This window comes from Camponotus vicinus, unplaced genomic scaffold (assembly GCF_025532165.1).
Source record: "Camponotus vicinus isolate PSW18456_S1 unplaced genomic scaffold, iyCamVici1.0 SCAF_11, whole genome shotgun sequence".
Classification (NCBI taxonomy): domain Eukaryota; kingdom Metazoa; phylum Arthropoda; class Insecta; order Hymenoptera; family Formicidae; genus Camponotus; species Camponotus vicinus.
Genome location: NW_028141947.1, coordinates 8338162 through 8358932, shown reverse-complemented (window position 1 = coordinate 8358932; position 20771 = coordinate 8338162). Strand labels below are relative to the sequence as shown.

At 36.3% G+C, this 20771-nt stretch overlaps 2 protein-coding genes across 6 annotated transcripts; both read right to left on the bottom strand.

Moving 5' to 3' along the window:
- Positions 1–285: 285 nt before the first annotated feature.
- On the bottom strand, positions 286–3635 carry Erp60 (disulfide-isomerase A3). The gene is made up of 5 exons (XM_083081060.1): positions 3331–3635; positions 2235–2466; positions 1949–2157; positions 1700–1816; positions 286–1631 (listed from the first exon to the last, which is right to left on the bottom strand). Exons 1-5 carry the CDS (start codon positions 3480–3482, stop codon positions 857–859), a joined length of 1485 nt encoding a protein of 494 aa, XP_082937186.1. The 5' UTR covers positions 3483–3635; the 3' UTR covers positions 286–856.
- A 2416-nt stretch (positions 3636–6051) lies between these two features.
- Rhogapp190 (Rho GTPase-activating protein 190) lies at positions 6052–20647 on the bottom strand. 5 transcript variants are annotated; one of them, XM_083083042.1, is made up of 23 exons: positions 20219–20647; positions 17781–18430; positions 16788–17698; positions 16512–16721; positions 15629–15815; positions 15431–15546; positions 15151–15303; positions 14823–15061; positions 14536–14737; positions 14285–14461; positions 13960–14211; positions 13698–13876; positions 13443–13626; positions 13142–13350; positions 12635–13048; positions 12283–12522; positions 12001–12189; positions 11523–11575; positions 11068–11449; positions 10808–10939; positions 10607–10657; positions 10429–10525; positions 6052–10321 (listed from the first exon to the last, which is right to left on the bottom strand). In XM_083083042.1, exons 2-23 carry the CDS (start codon positions 17949–17951, stop codon positions 10123–10125), a joined length of 4947 nt encoding a protein of 1648 aa, XP_082939168.1. In that variant the 5' UTR covers positions 17952–18430; positions 20219–20647; the 3' UTR covers positions 6052–10122. The 5 variants fall into 5 exon arrangements, with proteins under 5 accessions (XP_082939168.1, XP_082939164.1, XP_082939166.1 ...); XM_083083038.1 differs by having other exon boundaries at positions 11523–11611; positions 20219–20646; XM_083083040.1 differs by having other exon boundaries at positions 11523–11611; positions 13142–13332; positions 20219–20646.
- Between the last annotated feature and the right edge of the window lie 124 nt (positions 20648–20771).

Sequence of the window (20771 nt, the reverse complement as noted above, 5' to 3'; positions counted from 1 at the left end):
TACACCCCTCTCTCTCTCTCTCTCTCTACAACTACTAACTAGCTTTTGTATGTAACTTCTGTACTGTATGATTAACCTACGAACGCTATAACAAATTGTAACTAATAATAAACATTATGACGATGTAATCGGTGCTACTATTGGATGACACCCGCGAAAATGAGACATTTATTCACATTAGGGTTTCTAATATCTTTTCTTTTAAATATGTATTTTTTTCTAATTTGTATATCATAAATGAGTATGACGCTTTATAATTATGTTAGGAAAAGAAATTTCTCAAAGTTTTGTACAAAACAATTTATTTTTACTCTCAGTATAAACAGAAATCGCTGCATTATCTCTTAGTATAATCGAAACACGCTAGGTTGGAATGGAGTGTATGTGTTATTTTATATATATATATATATATTGTAATAAGTAAAAGATGAAGAATATTTGAATACATAATATCTCTAATATATAAAAAATTATATAGATATGTCTATTTATATATTTTCATTATAATTCTCCATTCGTAAAGCATATGGAAAAACATTTAAAATAAATTCTATACGCCGCGTTACGTCATTATACAGTCATTACAAATTAATATATGACGAAAGTATTAGTACATAAACAGACAATTCTAATTTCTATTAGAAACACTCTCTATTCGATGAACATTCTTCATCTGTCACTTATTGCAAAATGCGCAATGCGGGAACGCATTATATCTGCACTCACAGCGTTATTCTTCTCTATGTTTATGCACATTCTTAAGTGTGTATTACATGAGGAAAACTCGCGGATCGTCGATCCGATTGCATTTTGAAATGCAGAAACGAACTTCGCGATTGTCTTCTTCGATAATGTTTTACAGCTCGTCAGTTCTAGACTTGAGCACCTTGCCTTTGCGATCATAGCCCTTGAGATCGTTAGTGGCATGCTTGGCGATGTATTTGATGAAATCTTCGAGATTGCGCTCGCCTTCATATTTAACCGGGTTGTCCTTGGCGTCTTTGGGCACCCAGAAGAGGGTTGGGAAACCGCGTACCTCGTACGGAGCCGGCACGTCGTTCGCTGTCGCGTCAAACTTGACAATCTCGATATCCTCGTCTGCCAGCTTTTCGCCCAACTCGTCATATATTGGCGCCAATTTCTTACAATGACCGCACCAAGGCGCGTAGAACTCGATCAGCGTGTCTTTGCCGCTATTGGTAACCACATCATCGAAATTCTTGGCCACTGCAACTTTTACGTTGCCCGTATTGCTCTCTGGAATTGGTTCAGATTTGAGATATGGTTCTAGAGCACCGGCTTGCAGATTCTTCAGGAACGCTTCGAACGTTTCTACAGAGAATTCGTCTTCAAGAACAAATTTCTGATTTTTGGCATCTCGTGCTAAAACGACTGGCTTATCGCCCTTTGCATAGTCGATACCGAAGTCATTCAATTCATGCTGGAAGTCATCCTTGGAAGCTATGGCGAATGAGTATTCGGGGAAGTCCTTGGCAACTTTGATGATTCGATTGCGCCAATAATTTGTGCCTTTGGCGTTCTTCACGTAATCTACGTTGTAGTAGGCGATGACTAGAGGATTCTTGAAATCCTGTGCATTGTCGCGAGTGCGTATGCCAGCGATACCATAGCTGTGCAAAAATTGGCATTACAAAGTGAGTCCAATATTATGAAACTTTGATAAAAAGATGATACTTACTAGTTTTTGGTAACAAAGTCATTCACATCGCTAATAGAGTCACCACCCTCATATATTATACTTTTATCTTCAAACTTGTTGTGGAGTATCTTTGGTCGATATAGAATTATAGTATTTCTGAAACAAGAAAGATTTTAGTTTGTATGTTTAGTTTTTATATGTATACTTGAAACAAGTTATTTTTTTAGCACACAAATAGATACACAAAGAAATTTTATACTTTTACATCTTTTATATAAACACACATACTTGTGGGACACTTTGTCCAAAACTTCTTTTTTCGATGTATGAGCGAATCTGACTTTTTCCCTGAGTTTCTTAGCAACAGTGTGGAATGTTGTAGCTAATGGAGAATCATCCTTTTCGAAATAACCTATCACACTAACATCATCAGCCTCCAAGAACGTCTTGTGGGCCTGTTCACTAGTCAATTCTGTAGATGCTGGCCCCACTTGAGACTGAAATAAAGATAGCCATGACATGTAGAAAAATTGTGCAATTAAATCTGATAAATAAAAACCTCATAAGGCATTACCTTCATGTATTTAACAATACCGGGTGCTTCTCTGGGACCATTGTAGTCGGATCTGAACTCATTACGTTCAAAGATCTTGAGAGTTGGATAACCATTGACAGAAAATTTGTTGCAAGTCTCCTTTCCAGACTCTGTACAATCTACCTTAGCGAGAGTGATTGGTGGCGCATTGCCTATAAGCAACTCGGCTGCCTTGGCATACTCTGGTTTCAAGCGTTTACAATGCCCGCACCTGATGACAAAATAAATATTCTATCACTTGCCTCTTTATAGTGACATAATGATGAATTAAAGAGGCACAAAACAATCTATTAACTTATTAATTCAAACTTTTTTGAACAAATTTATACAGCTATAGATACTCGTTTCCTATAGTTATTTTAAATCTGAGATATAAATAAATATAAGAGCTATAGTTTTCTAACATAATTAAATAAATATATGCTCTTTTCATGCCATATTTTTTTATACCACTTTCAAACCAAAACATTCGGATAATGTAAGCAAGTTCCTTCTTTCCACTGAATCTATCAAAATAATTATATACTCATTAAAGCAAAAAGAAAGCAGGAAAGGAAAGTTGAATAAATTAAAAAAAAAGAAGAAACTTAAAGAAAAAGAGCAGATTGCAGATTTTCTCTTATCAGATATTGAAAGGAAATAGTCAAATTTTTTATATTTTAAAATACTCGAGGAGACTGGAAATTTGAATACGTTATCAAGATCACTGATAAATATACCGGCATTTGACGACGTCGACACTTCAGCGATTTTCGGCTCTAAAAAGATATCTCGCCTTAATAAGATAAAACGCACGAGCTCCTCGTTTTCTCTCTCTTTTTTTGCCAGCGTGATAATATAAAATACAGATAAATTCCATTACGATAGATAAAAAGCTTTTCAGACATCCGGCGATTAAAGATTAGCTCCGTAACTTTTTACTTGCATTTTCGACATTTTTATTTTTCCTCCTCTCTCTCTTTCTCTTCATTTTATCTTACGTGCAAAATGAGCAATTATCGACAAATATGGAAAAATATGTGATTAAAGGAGAAAATGAAGCCGACGAGAGGAAAAGGTAGTCCAGGTATCTCACCATGGTGCGTAAAACATGACGAGCGTGTTCTCGTGACGCTCGAGCTCGCTCTCGAAGGTCTCGTCGGTGAGCTCCAGGACATCCTTCTCGTCGGCGTAGGCGCCGAGTATCAGGAGTAAAGCGGGTAAAATAGCCAGACACTTTCGCAGCATCCTCGCGGCGATGAACTACGTTCCTGCGCGGGTCGGAAGCAACTCTGTCTCTAATCCGGCAATCCGTTCCGTCAAGTCGATGTCGCAGACGTGGCTCTTTCCTTTCAGACGGCCAGCGGTTTGGAGACGCGGCCCGCGAGGTGCTGTCGCTCACCGATTGGCTGGCCAGTCTCCCATTCGCGTGTCACGTGTACCCGGTGCTCCGAAAGCAAGAGCACCGCTATCTCCGTATCTCGTTATTATTCCGCGAGAGATTATCTCGCGAGGATCTTTCGACAATTCGATACGTATCAATTCGAAGCTTGATTTCGATCGCGAATAGAAATCTATTGAATTGAAAATTACGATGAATCAACTTAAAATGAATCTCTCGCTTAAGGGTTTTTTCAGCTTAGCTGTTTTTCACTTAATTGACAGAATATGATATGGTATCGGGGATCAAAGAGTCGGGATAAATGAACGGAGAAGGTTGACATCTGCAGAAAGAATGATTGATCGAATTGTTTCCAGAGCAAAATTTCGCTGTTTATGATGTATATACGTGTTTCTTGGTACACCCCATATATTGATTAGGCGGTACTAGATACAAGATGCCATCTCAAGGTGATCGGAAAGCAATATTCATAGCGTATTCTTGACGTGGAGGATCACATATGATGAGAAAAATATATATTCTGCTAATTGTGTTAATTTATTTGACTATCATGTCATATGAAGTTTGTTTTACGCGACATTGCATTTATGATGTAATATTTCTTCTAGTCTATTAAAGAGCGCTTTCCATTTATTTAATCGAAAAATTTAAAGTTGCCATTTTTTTTAGCTTAATCTTTTTTATCCGAAAGCATCAATAATAAATTGCGGATTTAATCATGTTATTGTAATATTTATCTCATAGTAAGAAATATAAGATAAAACAATAATTATGTATTATGTATTAATTATATATTATAGGTAAAATATATAAGTATCGACACGTGTATCTCGTGTTTCTTATAATTATTATGATGAGTATAATTATACAGGGTGTATCTGAAATGATGCACTAAACTTTAGGAGCATATTCTAGAGGTCAAAATAAGACTTTTTTTTCCTATGAACATGGGTCCGCAAATGAACCCCCCTCCGAGCTAGAGGCCCCTAAAGTTTGGGGAAAAAATTAAAAATTGGCTGTATTTCAGAAAAAAAAAGGTTTTGACGTTACCTATCACCCTCTCTTGAGAGATAAATTTGCGTTGAGGGTGTTTGGTCAATTTCACACATTTTCGAATTTTAGCTTGGAGGGGGGTTCATTTGCAGACCCATGTTCATAAGAAAAAGTCTTATTTTGACCTCTAGAATATGCTCCTAAAGTTTAGTGCATCATTTCAGATACACCCTGTATATAATGTCGTGGCTGAAGAGAAAACTCGTAATTTTTTTTTTACTCTAGGAAACTTTTAATAATCAAAAGTCCCTCTCCGTTCATATACAAGTTTGATATAAGACTATCGATACAACAAAGACAGGTTCCGTCCATTTACACCGTTGTTTTTCATATATATATAATTTATATATATATTTATATATATATAATTATATTTATATATGTATATTGATTATTTACAAAAATCGTTACATGTATATAAATGACGACATTTATAAACGCGTAATTTAGGAAAGATGGAAACGCATTTGTGAGGAGGTAGGAGGGGTTGAAAGAGAGGGCGAAGGAGGGCATGTTAGAAATTTCAAGTTGAGGGATCAATGAACTTTAATATAGCCGGCGATTCAAATGTATTAATTCCGATACTTTGCGAGCAACACTGATATTCTTTTTTGTTTTATGAGATAGACAAGATTATTGGAATTAAATCGGCGACAAACGTTAGATTTTGAACTCTAAGAGACTACGTGTGTGTAAAGCTGTTCTTTTCATCTACATTATATCGTCCTCTACTTGCATGCAAAATAAAATAAATATATTCATTAAAGAGAAAAAGAAGAAAGATAGATATTGCGAGAAAGTAAAGTAGAAAGTGCAGATAGAAGAAACAGACCTGAAATTCTCAAGACCTTCAGTCGCAAGATATTTACAGATTTTAGTAAAGTAGAAATTGGCAATTTTATATATCTTGGTCGTATTTGTTAATTATTTTCAATACACACTTATATCTCATACAATTAAATTAAATATTATTTATACGTATAAAATATTTCAATTCACATTTATATCAAAGATTCTTACAAAACTTTCAATCCAATTTCAATTCTTTTTCCGACTGATTAGAAAAAGAGATTGACTAGGAAAATGATGTGAGATATATCTAACAATCTCATTAGCTCGCATCGAATCATTAATATTTAATATTTAATCGTTATCAAATCTGAATATTATTCTAAATTCATACTTCAAACACATTCACACTGTCGGTTTAATTTACATTCCCATGAAGAAATGTAGTTTTTACAGAAGAAATAAGGCCAGACAAAGATTCAAATCTATAGATGTATAAAATTACATATATACACTAACTTAAATATTAAATATTATTATAAGAGAAATACACAAAATATAATACTATATAAATATGTTTGCATTTTTTTATTGTATTTCGTTATGGAAACGTCAAAGTATAAAATATCGCAAGGTAAGATTAAATTAATGGACATACTGACACAGCTCAGCATAAATATTTCGACCGCAAGCAGCTAAAATTGAGATCTTCATACTTTATCAGTCAAACGAAAAATTTTATTGCTATAATCAATTAATAATTTAAAAATACTTTTCCTACATTTCTTCACGATTCACCGCCCGATTCACTTCAGAGATGCTCGCATAGTATACCGAGATTACGGAAATGACGGATTTTTGAAGTTGCACAAAACTTGCGAATAGTAAAGGAAGAGACGGAAAAAAAGAAAAGAAATGTGCCGCGCGAAACGCAAGGAAAGCGGGGCTTATAATACACATCATCCCGATGCAACTGTACAACTATAATACATTCGTACATCAGCCGATGCTATAAATAAAAAAAAAACAAGGTCCATTCGCCTACATTCTTATCACAGGCTGCGATAATGTGTAAGAATTTTTGTGCTCAATGGGAGGAGGGAGAGGTCGGCCGCACCGTCGAACCGTCCTCGGACAGCAGGAGACAAGCGGAAATCTTAACGGACGTATCGTAGAAAAGTGATCTTCTTCCTTCTTAGGCTCTTCGCGAGAGAGAAGACGCTCGATGGATACGCCCGAGGACGATATATGGACGTGATGGTGACGATGACGACGACAATGATGATGATGATGTTGCTGCGCGAAGGACGAATCTCGTTGCAGAGCTTGATAATCGTTATCTCGCGCTTCCTATACATGCTCGTCATCGAGTACTTTCTCGAGTACTTACTCGCTAGATTCGTTTCTTTACTATTGCTTACTCGTTACATCATGTATACGACGAGACCGCAATCGCGAAAGATCCAATATAATAGCGGTTCAATTTACGTTTCTTTGGCGACTTATAAGATAAAATTAATACAAGTTTATCACATATTATATAATTTACGTTAATATTACTGTAGCGCGATAATTAAGATATCAGTTTCCTTTTGTTTACCTTTTAAAAAAAATTTGAGAGAAATGTAAATCAACAAAAAGTTAGAAAACGACTATTAAGGATCTTCAATGAAACGCGATAATTAGAGTATAGCTTTTTTAAAACTTAATATCAAAAATCAAATAAAGAATTTAGATGTTTTGATCTCGAATTACTGCGTTTCATTAAAGGTCCTTAATAGCCGTTTTCTAACTTTTAGTTGATTTATCTTATGGACTTAACTATTTAATAATTTTTTGATTTGAGTTAAATACAAGTTTGAATTAATATACAAATTGATAATTCCTTAAATTTAAATCTTTCAATTTTAGAATTCTCTTTCTCTCTTTAGTTTTTTAAAAAAATAGCTTATTACTATGTGAACTACTACCATATTGAATCTTTCAATTGGTCACGATATAATTTGCGCTAAATCTTTAAATAAACGAGTTACATGAAAAATGATTGTAAAATGTTAAAGAGACTATATTACATGAAATACATCCAAGAAATTTGTGAATAAAGAAATTCAGATTGCACCAATTTCAATTAACAAATATATTGTTTATATTCTCTATGAGAAGCTCTAATATTGTAGATAGATAGACAGAGACAATCATTAATGTATGCAACATTTAAAGATGAAAGAAAAAAAATGAAAAATTGGTGCAACTGTTCTCAATATATAACAAACGTCATCCTATTCACAAGAGAAATTTTATGGAAATTTTATAAGTGCTTTAATTCAATTATCTTGATTTGATTTATATAGAAAATAGACAAAGATAGCAAGAGTATCGGAATTTTTCTTTCGAACGAGCTTTCTCAAGTGCTTCGACACACGTCATTTCAACATCGCCGACGTCACGTCGTTTTTACGCGATTTTTCGATCGCTCGAGATCTCGTAAAACATCGCACATCTTATCCTCTCTTTCTATTAAGAACATTATACAATTATGTACGTACGAATGTATAAAATTTGTTTTACGACTAAATGGGAATGTACGATCCGTGTCTCTCTCTCTCTCTCTCTCTCTTTCTCGTTACGTGCACGCACGCATGACGATCGTAGAAATATCGTTACAATGTTTCCTTAAATCCTTACAAATACAAAGTAGCGTATTCGCGAGATACGCATTTTCTCACAAGAATCCGTGAATCGATGACATCTCTCTTTTTCGAAATCCTGGTCTACTTAAAATTTATTCGGACACGCTTTGATTAAAATGCATCTCTCGCGACACCAAGTAATATCAACGTTCTTTATCGGAATGTTTGCGGATTACAAAAGTGTATTATTTCGCTTCTTCTTTTCTCTTATTCATAATGGCTCCAACATTCAGAGAAGCGATATTAAGTATCTCTTTCTCGGCGATTCATCGCGAATACTCGCTTGTTGATGCTAAACGACGCGCTTACTTTCGAATGTTGAGCCGCCGAAAGGCATTATATCTGTTATTACGATTTTTAACATCGAATTATGGCACACCTACAAAAAAAAGAATATCCCACTAAATCCATTATATTCGTGCAAATTCAAGCGTGAATTTAAAGCGAATAGAATAAATCGACGAATCTAAACGTGCGTTTCTGATTAAATATAAAGTTGGATTTTTTTTCTTTCAATACATTTTTTTCTTTTATTGAAGCGTTGATCCTGAGCTTTATGCGCTAATAAATACTTTCTGCGTTTTTGCGAAAATGCAAACGATATAAAATATCAGCTCTAGCGAGAAATGGATTGTTTTCATTCTCGGAAGAGAATTCTTATGAAAATTTAATGTTCCTCGTTACGAATTTAGTACCTTAAATCGTTAGTTCTATGTTTATGTACATATCCGCTTTAAGAAATCTTAGCATTTCACGTTCGTAATTCTAAATATTTCTTAATAATTATTTCGATTCGATTTTATACGTGTATATATCGTGTGTGCGCGAAATTCTGCCGAAATATTCTTTCTTACATTTCTATTCGTGTTTTCCTTTGCATTATCGCTATTTGTCAAGACATATTGCGCAATTACATGTAACACGCTTTTTGCGTATTTCTCTTTCTCATTTTTAAGACGGAATAGAAGAGATATATGGATTGTATCATCATTTTAAGTTTGTTCGGTCCTGTCACAATAAAGATTATTCAAAAATTCCTATACGATAATCTACATCGATAATGATGCAAAAGTAATAAACACGCTTCTGCGGCGTTTGTGCATTTGTGCTAAAAAGGAAACAATACTAAAAACTTTTTTGATATCGTTGCTATATATGAGATATATATAATATATAGATATAGATATTATTCGACGATATATATAAATCTCGTTAACATTTCGTGTCTTTCGTGAATGAGCTCTGGATACATTGTTCTTTAAATATTAATAACAACCTCTTTAACGAGGCTACATGTTACTATTATCAACACTTCGCGATATTTTAATTTTTCGCAATGTGAACAAGAAAATACGAAGAAAGAGAGAACTGAAAGAGAGAAAGACAAATAAAAGAAAAAAAGCAACATTGATTTTACCTCCTTAACTATATAAAGCTAATCGTTATTATCAAATATCGAGAGTCTTATATCCCTAATACAATATCAATAAATACATCGCTCTGAATACATCCAACATGATACATGCATACTGTTATGACACACATGGATTGACTCTTATTATTCTTGCGTTATTACCTGATCCACGCACGCGAACAACCGTCTTAGGACCATCGAGTGATCATTCCGCAAAGAAGAATCTTGCGTGTCACACATTCCGAAAATGAACAAATAAAAAAATGACTAAACTTAAATAGAGACTTTGTTCGATCGTCGCGCCTTATGTGGGACCTTGTGTATTATTACAAGTGTGTGCTAAAGCGAAGTTTAGTATAGATACAAATTATATACTGAGACCAATCGTTTACGCCTATTATCGTAATCGTCGACAACGTACAAAAAAACGAAATCGAGTAACATCACAAGATGGATGTTTCTATCGCTTCTATCGCTGTTGTCCACGAGAAAAACTGCAATCTCGTTGCACTATGCATTGCGTAGCAGCATGTTTGATCACTACACCATCACAACGGCATCCTCGCCACAAAACAGGAAAGGATATTGATCGATCATCGTCTGGACCACATCTTCCAAATATGGCCTCATGGCTTCGAATCTGCCGAGGTCGTTAAATTCGATCGGTAATAATGTAGGCCACCAGCAGATCGCCAGATTCTTACTATCCATACTGTTAAGTTTACAGTTCTCTGCAACCCTAAAGTCGAATAAATTTAGATTAGAGTAAAAGAAAAAGAATGTATGGTCAAAATAAGAAAAAATTTGTAGAGAATATTTTATTTTTTATCTTCACATGATACTTACTTTACGAAATGTTGAAAGATAAACTTGAGAACATCGAAGTTAACTGGATTTAATTTCTTAAGCATCAGACGCAGGGCTAATAATCTACCACTTCGGTCTGCAATCGTTTCAAATTTTAGAACTTATGTTAATCTTGAAAAATATTTCGTTCGATTATCTATAAAATAAGAGTACTAACCTTCCATGTTCATGCAAGTAGCCGACATAGGTTTGCTAATACCTCGTGCACCTGATATAAATAGGCATACATTTTTAAAAATATTTTGCTCTTTATTAAACTATTATTAAAATAAACGTCTGAAGATTATTAAAAAGAATTCAAATCACAAGACTCTATTCAAATTTCTCTGATTATTGAATTTGTTTTGTATTAATTTACCTGATATATCTTCAAGTTCGCTCATGCGTTCTTTATCGATGAGTGGTGGTAATCTTTTGGAAAAGAAATCTTTCAAGGCTGTAGCAACAGCATTTACAGGAATATCCAAAGAATGTATATCCACATTACCATCTATATGTAAAAAAATGAAAAACGTTGATTAACATTATCCATTATAAAATATTTAGGAAAGAGATAAATTTTATATCAAAAAAGAAAATAACACTAAACATCGCAATAAGTTTTAACAAATGATATACCTTCTTCAAACTTTTGGAAAAGCAGTTCTACATGTGCGCGATTACCAGGCACCCTATATATTCCTTCCGAATCCAATCCCTCATTTTCGATAAATCGCACGCACTTCTCCAGAAATAAGGGTATCCGATTCGTTTCGCTCTGCGCAAAATCTTCGATTAAAGGTTGCTGCGATTGACCCGAAATGGGTGTCCCTCCTGGACCTTTGATCTGTTTTATCTTCTCTTGTTTCTTTTTCTCCCTTTCTTTTTCCTTTTCGGCATGCTTTTTAAGCTTCTCCTCCTTTTGCCTCCTCTTCTCCAATTTTTCATCCTCTTTTGCCTTTTGTTTGTCTTTCTTCCTGGCTAATTTATCGCCGTCCTTTGACTTATTCAATATACCAAACTAGAACAAACCAATATAATTATACATGTATTCCGTGACATCCATTTATATTATGTATGCTAAGAAAACTTACGCTAGGGGAATTAATTTCCCGTGGTGAAGAGACATCGAGACTTGATTCATCATCTGGAATGCCAAACGTATTTTCACCCCTTTGTTTGGCTAAAATAACAGTTTCATGCAACTTAACAAAAGTATTGAACATTGCAACTTAATGAAAAACTTATTACTTATTAATATACTATGTTCGAAAAACAAAAAAACTAAAGTTACTTTAATCAAGAAGCTTTGAATTAAATTAAAATCACAATTTTTAATTACACATGCGTATGCAAAACATTGTTAAATTGTTAAATTAATTTTCTTTTTATGATTGCACATTATATGTTATATTATTATATATAATTAAAACTGTATAATGTAATTATACATTATTATAACTGTATTAATTATAATTGTATAATTATATAAATTATATAGCACAATATCCTATATATGTGTTGCATTAATAAGTATTCTCATTCTCTTCAAACTAACATCTAGTTACTTACAGGAGGCGCTGAACATTTCTTGTGGCATATGTTTTACGTTAAACGGATGCTGCAAATATTGTTGTTGCAATGAATTTCCAGAGAATCTCTTTCGCAAACTAACGGCAGCATATTTATATTGTTTCGATCTGGATCGCGAAGTATGCTCTGGATCACTCGATTCGGAAGTATCGGGCGTTTCACTAGATACTGAAAAAATGGATGTACTGCTAAATATATCATCACTTATATAGATAATATCAAAATCTATATAGTAATTTGCTAAAAAATAAAAAAATTTACCTCTATCTGCTGAATCGACGCGCCAGTTTTTATCGTCTTTCATGTTATAATTTAAGCCGACTATACCATCCCCGCTTCCCATGCTGGCCAATGACGGTACTTTGGGTGTAGCGACCGGTATCGCGGTGCGTTTTTTGCGTATTCGTTTATGCGACAAAGATTTCTTACTCGTTTTGCTCAACACATCAGTCGCCCTTTGCCTCTCCAAAGAACTCCATTCCGAGTCAGAATCGCTATATGCTATATTTGCAAATAATTAATTATTTGTAAATAATAATTATATACAAATTTAACATATCCTCCCCTCTATCACCAAAAAACACATTAGCATAAGAAAAAAAAGATATCTTACATGGCTGTCCCTTTTCACGTCGATGACGCAATTTAGATTTGTTGTTGCTGATAGAATCCTGCACCAAAGCGTACATATAATCGCCATCATAGGCAGAGTACATACTCGGAACAACGTCTTTCACTTGCGCATACTCGGAGCCGAGGTCTACTAGTTCTGGTGTGGCAAGAGGAGCGTGACCCATCGTCAGTTTCGGGCCATGTTCATCTTTCTCGCCGATTGTCATCCTAGCTATCGCGTCTGTCACATTAGAGAAATCTTTCAGATTGATTTTTCCGGGTTGTTTCAATGTTTGACTATTTCCCTTCGGTCGTGGTTTAATTTGAGAAATGTATCGTCGACCTGTCGTGAAAGCTCTATGTGGGTAACTGTTGGTAACTCCATCTTGATGCATAAACGTTTCTTTTACCCAACCTGAAGGAAAAAAGAACTTATTATAACTTAGAACAAATTTTAAAACGTCATATTTTATGACATTGTACGATGAATTAATTTCCAGTTACTAACCAGATAACTTGTTCGTGATATCTTCATTCTTCATTAAATCTCTTTCTCTCTCTTCTCGATAGAAATCGACCTGGCTGTAAATGTCACTGTCGTCGCTCGGCGTAGCTCTATGATCAGCAAATTGTTCAGTCAAACCAGTGTCACCCAGATCACCGTCAGGTGTCAACTGCTCGTATGACTCGGAGCCGCTTCTAAAAGTTACAGACATACTGCTTCACATTAGACTTTTGGGTCACAAAGAAATTCATAAATATTAAATAAATCAATTTATTCGTTAGAGAGCTGCTTCTAGTATAGTTACCCGTCATCCGGCGTTTGAAGATGATAGCTCTCATGTCGTGGTGGTGGCATCGGATGTAAAGCCGAATATTCTAAAGTGCCTTCTCCGCTGTCATTCAAATTCCCCGGCTCCTCCATATTAAATGCCTGTTCGATCTCCGGTTTCTTTTCCCATACCACTTTGAAGAAAGGCGTGTAAAATGCAGCTGCAAATATGAAATAATTAAGAAATTGAATTGGCCAAAGACATATCAAAACAAAGTTTCGAATTTCTCACTTTTCTGTTGACAACTGGATGCAGATGTCATGAAATGCGCCTCCAATTTGTCTGCGATAGCATTTCCTTCCGTGATAAGTAGATGACTTAAGTCGTTGCTAAAGAAAGCATTTGCACCGCCAGTATCAGTCACAGCCATTATTTGTATCGGTAAATTTGGTATGTTTGTGGAAAAGGCGCTATAAGACAAAGGAGAAAACGTATTTGTAAAATGAAAAATAAAATACTATTTTTTTTAAGTACGCGAGTCGTTGATATATACTTTAGAGTTGCAAGAGAAGCTTTTCTCTTTGTAGAATAAACAAGTATAAAGCCATGCACCAATTCGTCTCTGAATGCATTGGCTCCATGGAAACTCGAGATGATGACTTCAACTCGACGTTTGCATTCTCCCAGAAATGTCTCTAAAACTATGGATCTATCTCCGCTGAGAAAACAGCATTGATGATTGAGTAAAGGACCAAGGACATTCTCGACTGAATAAGGATCACCGCAGAACATACACATTATTATTCTGAAATCAAACATAAAATAAGATATGCGACAAGAAATTAATCACAAAAAGGAAGCACTGATTGGTAATTTACCTGATATCAGGCTCCAAACACTCAATAACACTCTGATATATGTTTAAAAAACCAGCTCTGTGATTTATAGATTGTATAAGTTGCTGCAAAGCATCTTTCACCAATGAAGTGGGAAATCTTTTATGCTTTTCTTGTTCCAGCTCGTCTATGCAGACATCGATAAATGGACACTGCAAACTAGACATGCCAAATTGATAAGAATATCACAGGGACAAATTTTAATTCAATTATAATTGATACAATTAATATACCTGTCAGCAAGATTCTGTCCCTCTTCTCTGAGCTTCATGGCTTCCATTTCGTCGATACTGGCTTCTGGCACAAACATTATTACAATTGGCAATCCTTGAAATGGTAGCCTGTCCTCCTGCTCCAAATTTGACAATAGAGTTTTCTCTAAGGAGGATCGAATGTATTCGAATGAATCTTCATTCGAATAGATACAAAAAGATCCTAGAACACACAAAAACGGTATATTGTTATATCTAAAACATTTCAATCGCGTCAAAGATAAATTGATGCTTAAAAAAATATTTACCATGTGGCATGAAATCGGACGTGGTGAAGGAGTTATGCGGCAATCCAACATCACCGTCTATGATGCGATATCCGAGAGTATACAATTGACAATCTATCTCCACGTCATCATCCTCTGTTTGTGCTCTGATTTCACGAGCAAACTCCTCGCTTAGTCCGTTACTCCCGAGTATGACTAAATTTAATTGATTGTTATCCGACGTTAACTGCCACTGACTACTGTGATTCCATGAGGAAGGTCTGTTAGAACGGTTTTCAGATTTGCGTTACGAAATAATTTCACATATTGTACAATTCTCTCCATTGACATAATAACAATGTCTTCTTACCTATGAGCTTTCGTTCCGAGTATCCTTTCTATAAGTGCGTCCATGCAATTTGGATAAGCGGGGCAATGCTCCCTTATGGGACAATGCACAAATCCTAAATGTTGAAACAACATTAACTTTCGATCTTGATCTAATCTGTCTAAAGCTTTGTATCTGGAAAGATAAAAATTAAATTATAAATATAGTTATGATATGATTTCCATCTATAAAAATTATTGTATTTGAACAATTTAAAACTTTTACTTTGGATATAATACATATTCGATATGATATTACATACCTAAAATCATCTAATAAAGCATCCGTAATTTCCTTTATATCGTCTTGTGTAATAGTACCAGATGGAGCTATACTCTTGAAGTGATAAAATAAATCTGCATGCTCCAACAATAATTCCTGTAGCACATCCCAAAATATTGCATGTATTCTTTATACATTAATAGTACAATAATGTAACTATTATATACAAAGAACTTACCTGAAAGTTGTGTTTTGCCTTTTCAATAATTTCTTTTTGATGCTGATCATAAATTTCTTGACAATCATGATGAGAAAGCTCTTCAAAACATTCTCTGCCCATAAATAAAACTCGAACCTCAGATAAATGTTTCCCAGGCGTAACATAGCCAGTTTCTTCCAATAACTGTTTAAATTGTTTCTTCCATCTAACAGAAATTATTTATAAATGATATGGAAAGATACTCTATTCAAACAATATTCCATATTGTAAAATAATAATTGAATACATATGAAACAATTTTAAATGACTATAATATCTAGTTGTTAATGATATTTTGTTATTTTAAAAGTGTTATATTTAGAATTAATTATTTTTATTATAATTATTGCAATATTAAAATATTTTACTACATCTTAAAAATATTTCATTAAATCTTAATTTCATCAAACTATTTCATAATTGTAATTCATGCATTGTAAGTAAATGGACTTATTAGGCGCCAATAAACCTGAATTCATTTTAAATAATATATAAGCATATACTATTATGCAAATGTTAGCACAGCACAAACATTATAGAACAAAATAAATAAAACAAACACTATTATTGCTGATTCAAATATTTATGTTCTATATTGTAGACATAAGAAAACAAGTAAAAAAAAAATAAGCATAAATTACCTTTTTGGAAGTCTGCACAAAGAAACACCACCCAGAATAAAGCAAAGCATTAGTGAATTGCATATGAATATTTTACCTTCTAGAATATTGAATGGAACAATATAGATTTACTACAATTAGCTATATTAATTCTATGAAAAATACATATGTAATTTCGCTCCCTTCTGTAATATTTATCTGTTAAAATGATTCGCGACTCGATGCTGCATCGGAATACTTACTCTAGTCGCCGTTGCTCTTGTTGCAAGGCATTTATGTGATTCTTAAATACGGTCTCCGCCTCGGGGGTCTCCAGCACGTCGTAAGGAATTTTTGTACCGTTATTTTCTCCAAAGTCACAATCGATCCACGGTATATCCTCGGGACATTCATAGAAGTACTGATCGAAATCGGGATGCGTTTTTATATATTGTTGCACCGCCGACCATTCCCTGTAAAGTATCTTTTCTAGTATAATCTGCACGATTTACAAAGCGTGATTCGCGCGAAAAACTTACTCATTAATTAAATTCGATATATCCGGACAAATCTCGTGAAGTATATCCGGCAACATGTCCAGGTAGCCCTGTATCTTCTTCGCTATCTGCTCGTCCTTTAATTTCTTAATATGCCTTCTGAATAGTCTTTGCGTTGCTTCGATACCGAACAATTCTACGAAAGTCGTAAACTCTTTGAGTTGCGCGAGTTTCTTCGAGGCCTGTGACCATAGGGCGCGATAGTCGGTCACGTGTATTCGGATTAATCTCTGCAACGATTCCGTCGACGCATCCAATAGTTCCTTCCGGGCTCTAGCTGCCTCGGCGAACGGTATCAGTTTGCTGCGCATCTTCGTCTTGTCGATCAATTGTGCCAAGATCATAAAAGCCAGATCCACGTTGATGTTTTCATGCGCCGACGTCTCGATGATCAAAATCGATCCCTTATACTCTTTTCGCATTATCAGTTTCTCGGCTTCTTTGACGAACTGCTCGTTCGCGTCATCATTCTTAGTCGTCACCAGCACCACCGGCTTCTTCGTCTTCACCAAATTATTCAGAATATTCGCCACAATCTCGACTTGCTTCTCTATCGCGCGATTCGGCACGAGACTCACGTCGAACACGCATAGAAAGCCATCGATGTTCAGTTTACCATCGGGCAGGACCTTCTGTTCGTACTCTTTCTCTATACCCAATTGATTCTTGCAGATATACATGAGTTTCTCTGCGCTTGTGATCTTCGTGGCCGCGCATCTCTTCGCGTACGGTTCCATTTTACCCCCTTTGAACGGCTGAAACGACGCGTCGTCTATAAATTCCGTGTGCTCGATGACTTGAAACTGAAATTCCGTTCCGTCCTCTGCCATTTTTATCACTTCGCCCCAATATAGGAAGTGATCGTTGTTAACCACACGTCCACTGAAGTCAGACTGCAATAAAATCATATTTAATGCTCTCATTAAAGTATCTCGTTGATTGACAACCAATGAATTCTAGAATTGCTTCAATTACCTGCGATAATACTGAAATGTGTTCCACATTGTAGTCGTCGCTCATGGAACGCATGAAGCGATTGCACAGGCACGACTTGCCGACACCGACTTGACCCTTGTCCTTTTCCGTGCCAGACAATCCAACCACCGCGATATTAATGCTTTTAGCATTGTCACTCTTTCTCGCCATCTTTGTATGCAATGATTCGCTTATAGCAATGTCAAAATAAATTTTCCCTCCTTCACGAATTGCTCAAGACATAGTGAATGGCATGTCACCAAGAAAATTTGCAACTAGTACAAATTTGTCTTTATACCTTTGGTCATTTTACATCAAATCTAAAACTTTGTGCGGTACAAAATTAGCTCAATCTTCCTTTGGTAACATCTCTGCATGATTTTAATCACAATTTTTTTTTGCTCGCATCAATGAATATTAGATTTATGTACAAATATCCACTCGATCCTCTTCAAAGTTCTCATTTGCGCAAATATCTCTACTCTAGAGTATAATAAAGTTCTTATGGTAGAGATGCAATTTTAATATAAGTTATTGAATATAAATAACACAAAGCTTTTCAAGATCCTTAATCACTATCTATCATTATGCATAGCAATTATAGTTTAGCACAGCTGTGAGCAATGGTTCTTTGGAATGGCACTGTGTATCTGAAAAAAAAATTGCAGACAAACATATATCAATTTAAAATATTATTGATTTATACACATTACATTTTATACAATTTGTATTATTTTTGCTTATAATATACAGTATATTATCGTAGATTTATAGATACATCGCGACATGTGTCTCCTAAAATATAACTATGAATCATGCATTACATTGAAAGAGATATTCACAGTAGCTCTGTCTCATGCTAATTGCATGAATAAGCATCAACAAAGGACAGAATTGTAAGAAGGTCGGAATAAATCTCCCGAATAATTCAATCCACTTGAAATCGATAACAAGAAATAAATTATGATCGGAGCTTTAAATTATGGTTAGAGCGTTATTTTTGCGATCCTCAAACAGCAATCGTGAATCTTGCAATACACATCTCGTTTCAGATGTGCGACATTGGGGATCTAACGCGTTTTATATAAGCTTTACTTGCTTTTTACATCGCAGGAAACTCCGATTTCTCCTACAAGGGCGGAATTGTCCCTGCTCGTGTGCCCGGCTGTCTCATCGTCACTATACTTTTCTACACTTTCAGTAAGTTTAAAACGAGACAGATATATACGTGTTCTAATCTCTCCCTCTCTCTCTACGGAAAGAGCAAGAGAAAATAAATAAAGTGTAGAAAGTGCAACTAAAGCGAACGGACTTGACAAGTCTGCTCCTCTTTAGCTGTTTTGTGCTCTTCCGCGTTCAAAGTCAAAAATTAGCCGTTTTTTTTCGTATTATTCGTGCATCGGAAAGAAATGGGAGGGCAGAGAAATGGAAGAAAAGTACGATCGCGAAGGGCAGATTTGACGAGAGCGGCGACGCCGAAAAAAGAGATGCCGCAAAACCCCAATCCGGCCACGATTTTGCAATCCTCGATTTATAAGCTTCTCCTCATTTAAATCGCGCTAGATTTTCACTCCCGACTGCTGCCAACCTAATCGGTTGGCAAAAAACGGAGGGAGTACGCGTTTCACCGAGCTCGAATCGGTTGTTACCACTATTCTCGATAACAATAACGTAGTTTGATGTCATCTTTTGCACATCAGTTTTTTATTAATCAAGAATGGTTTATCACTCCCGACTGCTGCCAACCTAATCGGTTGGCAAAAAAACGGAGGGAGTATGCGTTTCACCGAATCGGTTGTTACCACTATTCTCGATAACAATAACGTAGTTTGGTATCATCTTTTGCACATCAGTTTTTTATTAACCAAGGATGGTTTATCACTCCCGACTGCTGCCAACCTAATCGGTTGGCAAAAAAACGGAGGGAGTATACGTTTCACCGAGCTCGAATCGGTTGTTACCACTATTCTCGATAACAATAACGTAGTTTGGTGTCATCTTTTGCACATCAGTTTCTTATTAACCAAGGATGGTTTATATATGCATAAGATAAGTATATAATTCAGAAGAAAAAAAAAAGATAGGGAAATCAAAAGTAAAAGGGAAAGGTAAAAGCGACCGAGGAGGCTGAGGTATCACGTTAGTCGGTTTCACCCTGTCACAGAATATTCCGAAAAAAGGAAACGAGGCGAAACACAACGCAAAATCCTCGGGCCGCACGCGAAATCTCGCGACGAGTCCGAGTGACAGCCGCGGGTTTAGATCGATATGTATCGTGACACAATCGGGCCTCGACGTCGACGATGGAGCTTTTCCTCGGAGACGAGGGGCAAGGGCGGACACGAGGACACGCGGGGTTGCTCGTCGTCGCCGTTCATGCTGTGCGAGACACGGGGCGGGGGGGGTGAAGAGAGGGAGCGTGAAACACGACGGGTTACCTGAGTGAAGGGAAGCGCACGGTGGGCTGTCTCCTAGGGGGGCGAGGGGGCGCTGATTCGATTCGCCGTCACCGGAATCCGTGGCGTGTCGTCCGGACGGTGCGATCCGGCGTGCGGGACCCGGGTGCACCTCCTCCCCGGCGAACGTATCCCCCGGCTTTCGTCCTCGGCTCCGCTCTGACTCGACGCGGCGCGGCGCGACGTTGACGTTGACGTTGTGCGACGTGACGTTACGTTGACGCGCGACTCGTGACCGTGAAAAAAAACGGCGCTACCTCTACGCTCGCGCGGCACCGCGACGCATCGACGCGACGTCGGCTGGCACGTCTCCCGGGGGGGTGAGCGCGAGATCCCAGGTGTGTAAATAACTTCACGTTGAACACCGAGTGTCGCCCCGTACAGGAGCCATCTTGCTGGGTGGGCACACGCATCGGCGGACAGGCGCCGGTGTTTTCCGCACGGTTAGTACGCTGTCGCTTCAGGTCCGGACACTTTTGGCGATGGAGGGGGGAGAGAGCACCGTGATGCAAAATATGGAAGCGAGAGCAGTTTA

Excerpts from the sequence above, each read along its gene's own strand:
- Erp60 (XM_083081060.1), bottom strand. The coding sequence starts at position 3,482 with ATGCTGCGAAAGTGTCTGGCTATTTTACCCGCTTTACTCCTGATACTC. Across the intron at positions 2,467-3,330 it reads GTCATGTTTTACGCACCATG|GTGCGGGCATTGTAAACGCT; the intron begins GTGAGATACCTG and ends TTTTGTCATCAG. Across the intron at positions 2,158-2,234 it reads GTATTGTTAAATACATGAAG|TCTCAAGTGGGGCCAGCATC; the intron begins GTAATGCCTTAT and ends TCTTTATTTCAG.
- Rhogapp190 (XM_083083038.1), bottom strand. The coding sequence starts at position 17,951 with ATGGCGAGAAAGAGTGACAATGCTAAAAGCATTAATATCGCGGTGGTT. Across the intron at positions 17,699-17,780 it reads ACATTTCAGTATTATCGCAG|TCTGACTTCAGTGGACGTGT; the intron begins GTAATTGAAGCA and ends ATTTTATTGCAG. Across the intron at positions 12,523-12,634 it reads ACGTGAAAAGGGACAGCCAT|CATATAGCGATTCTGACTCG; the intron begins GTAAGATATCTT and ends TTGCAAATATAG.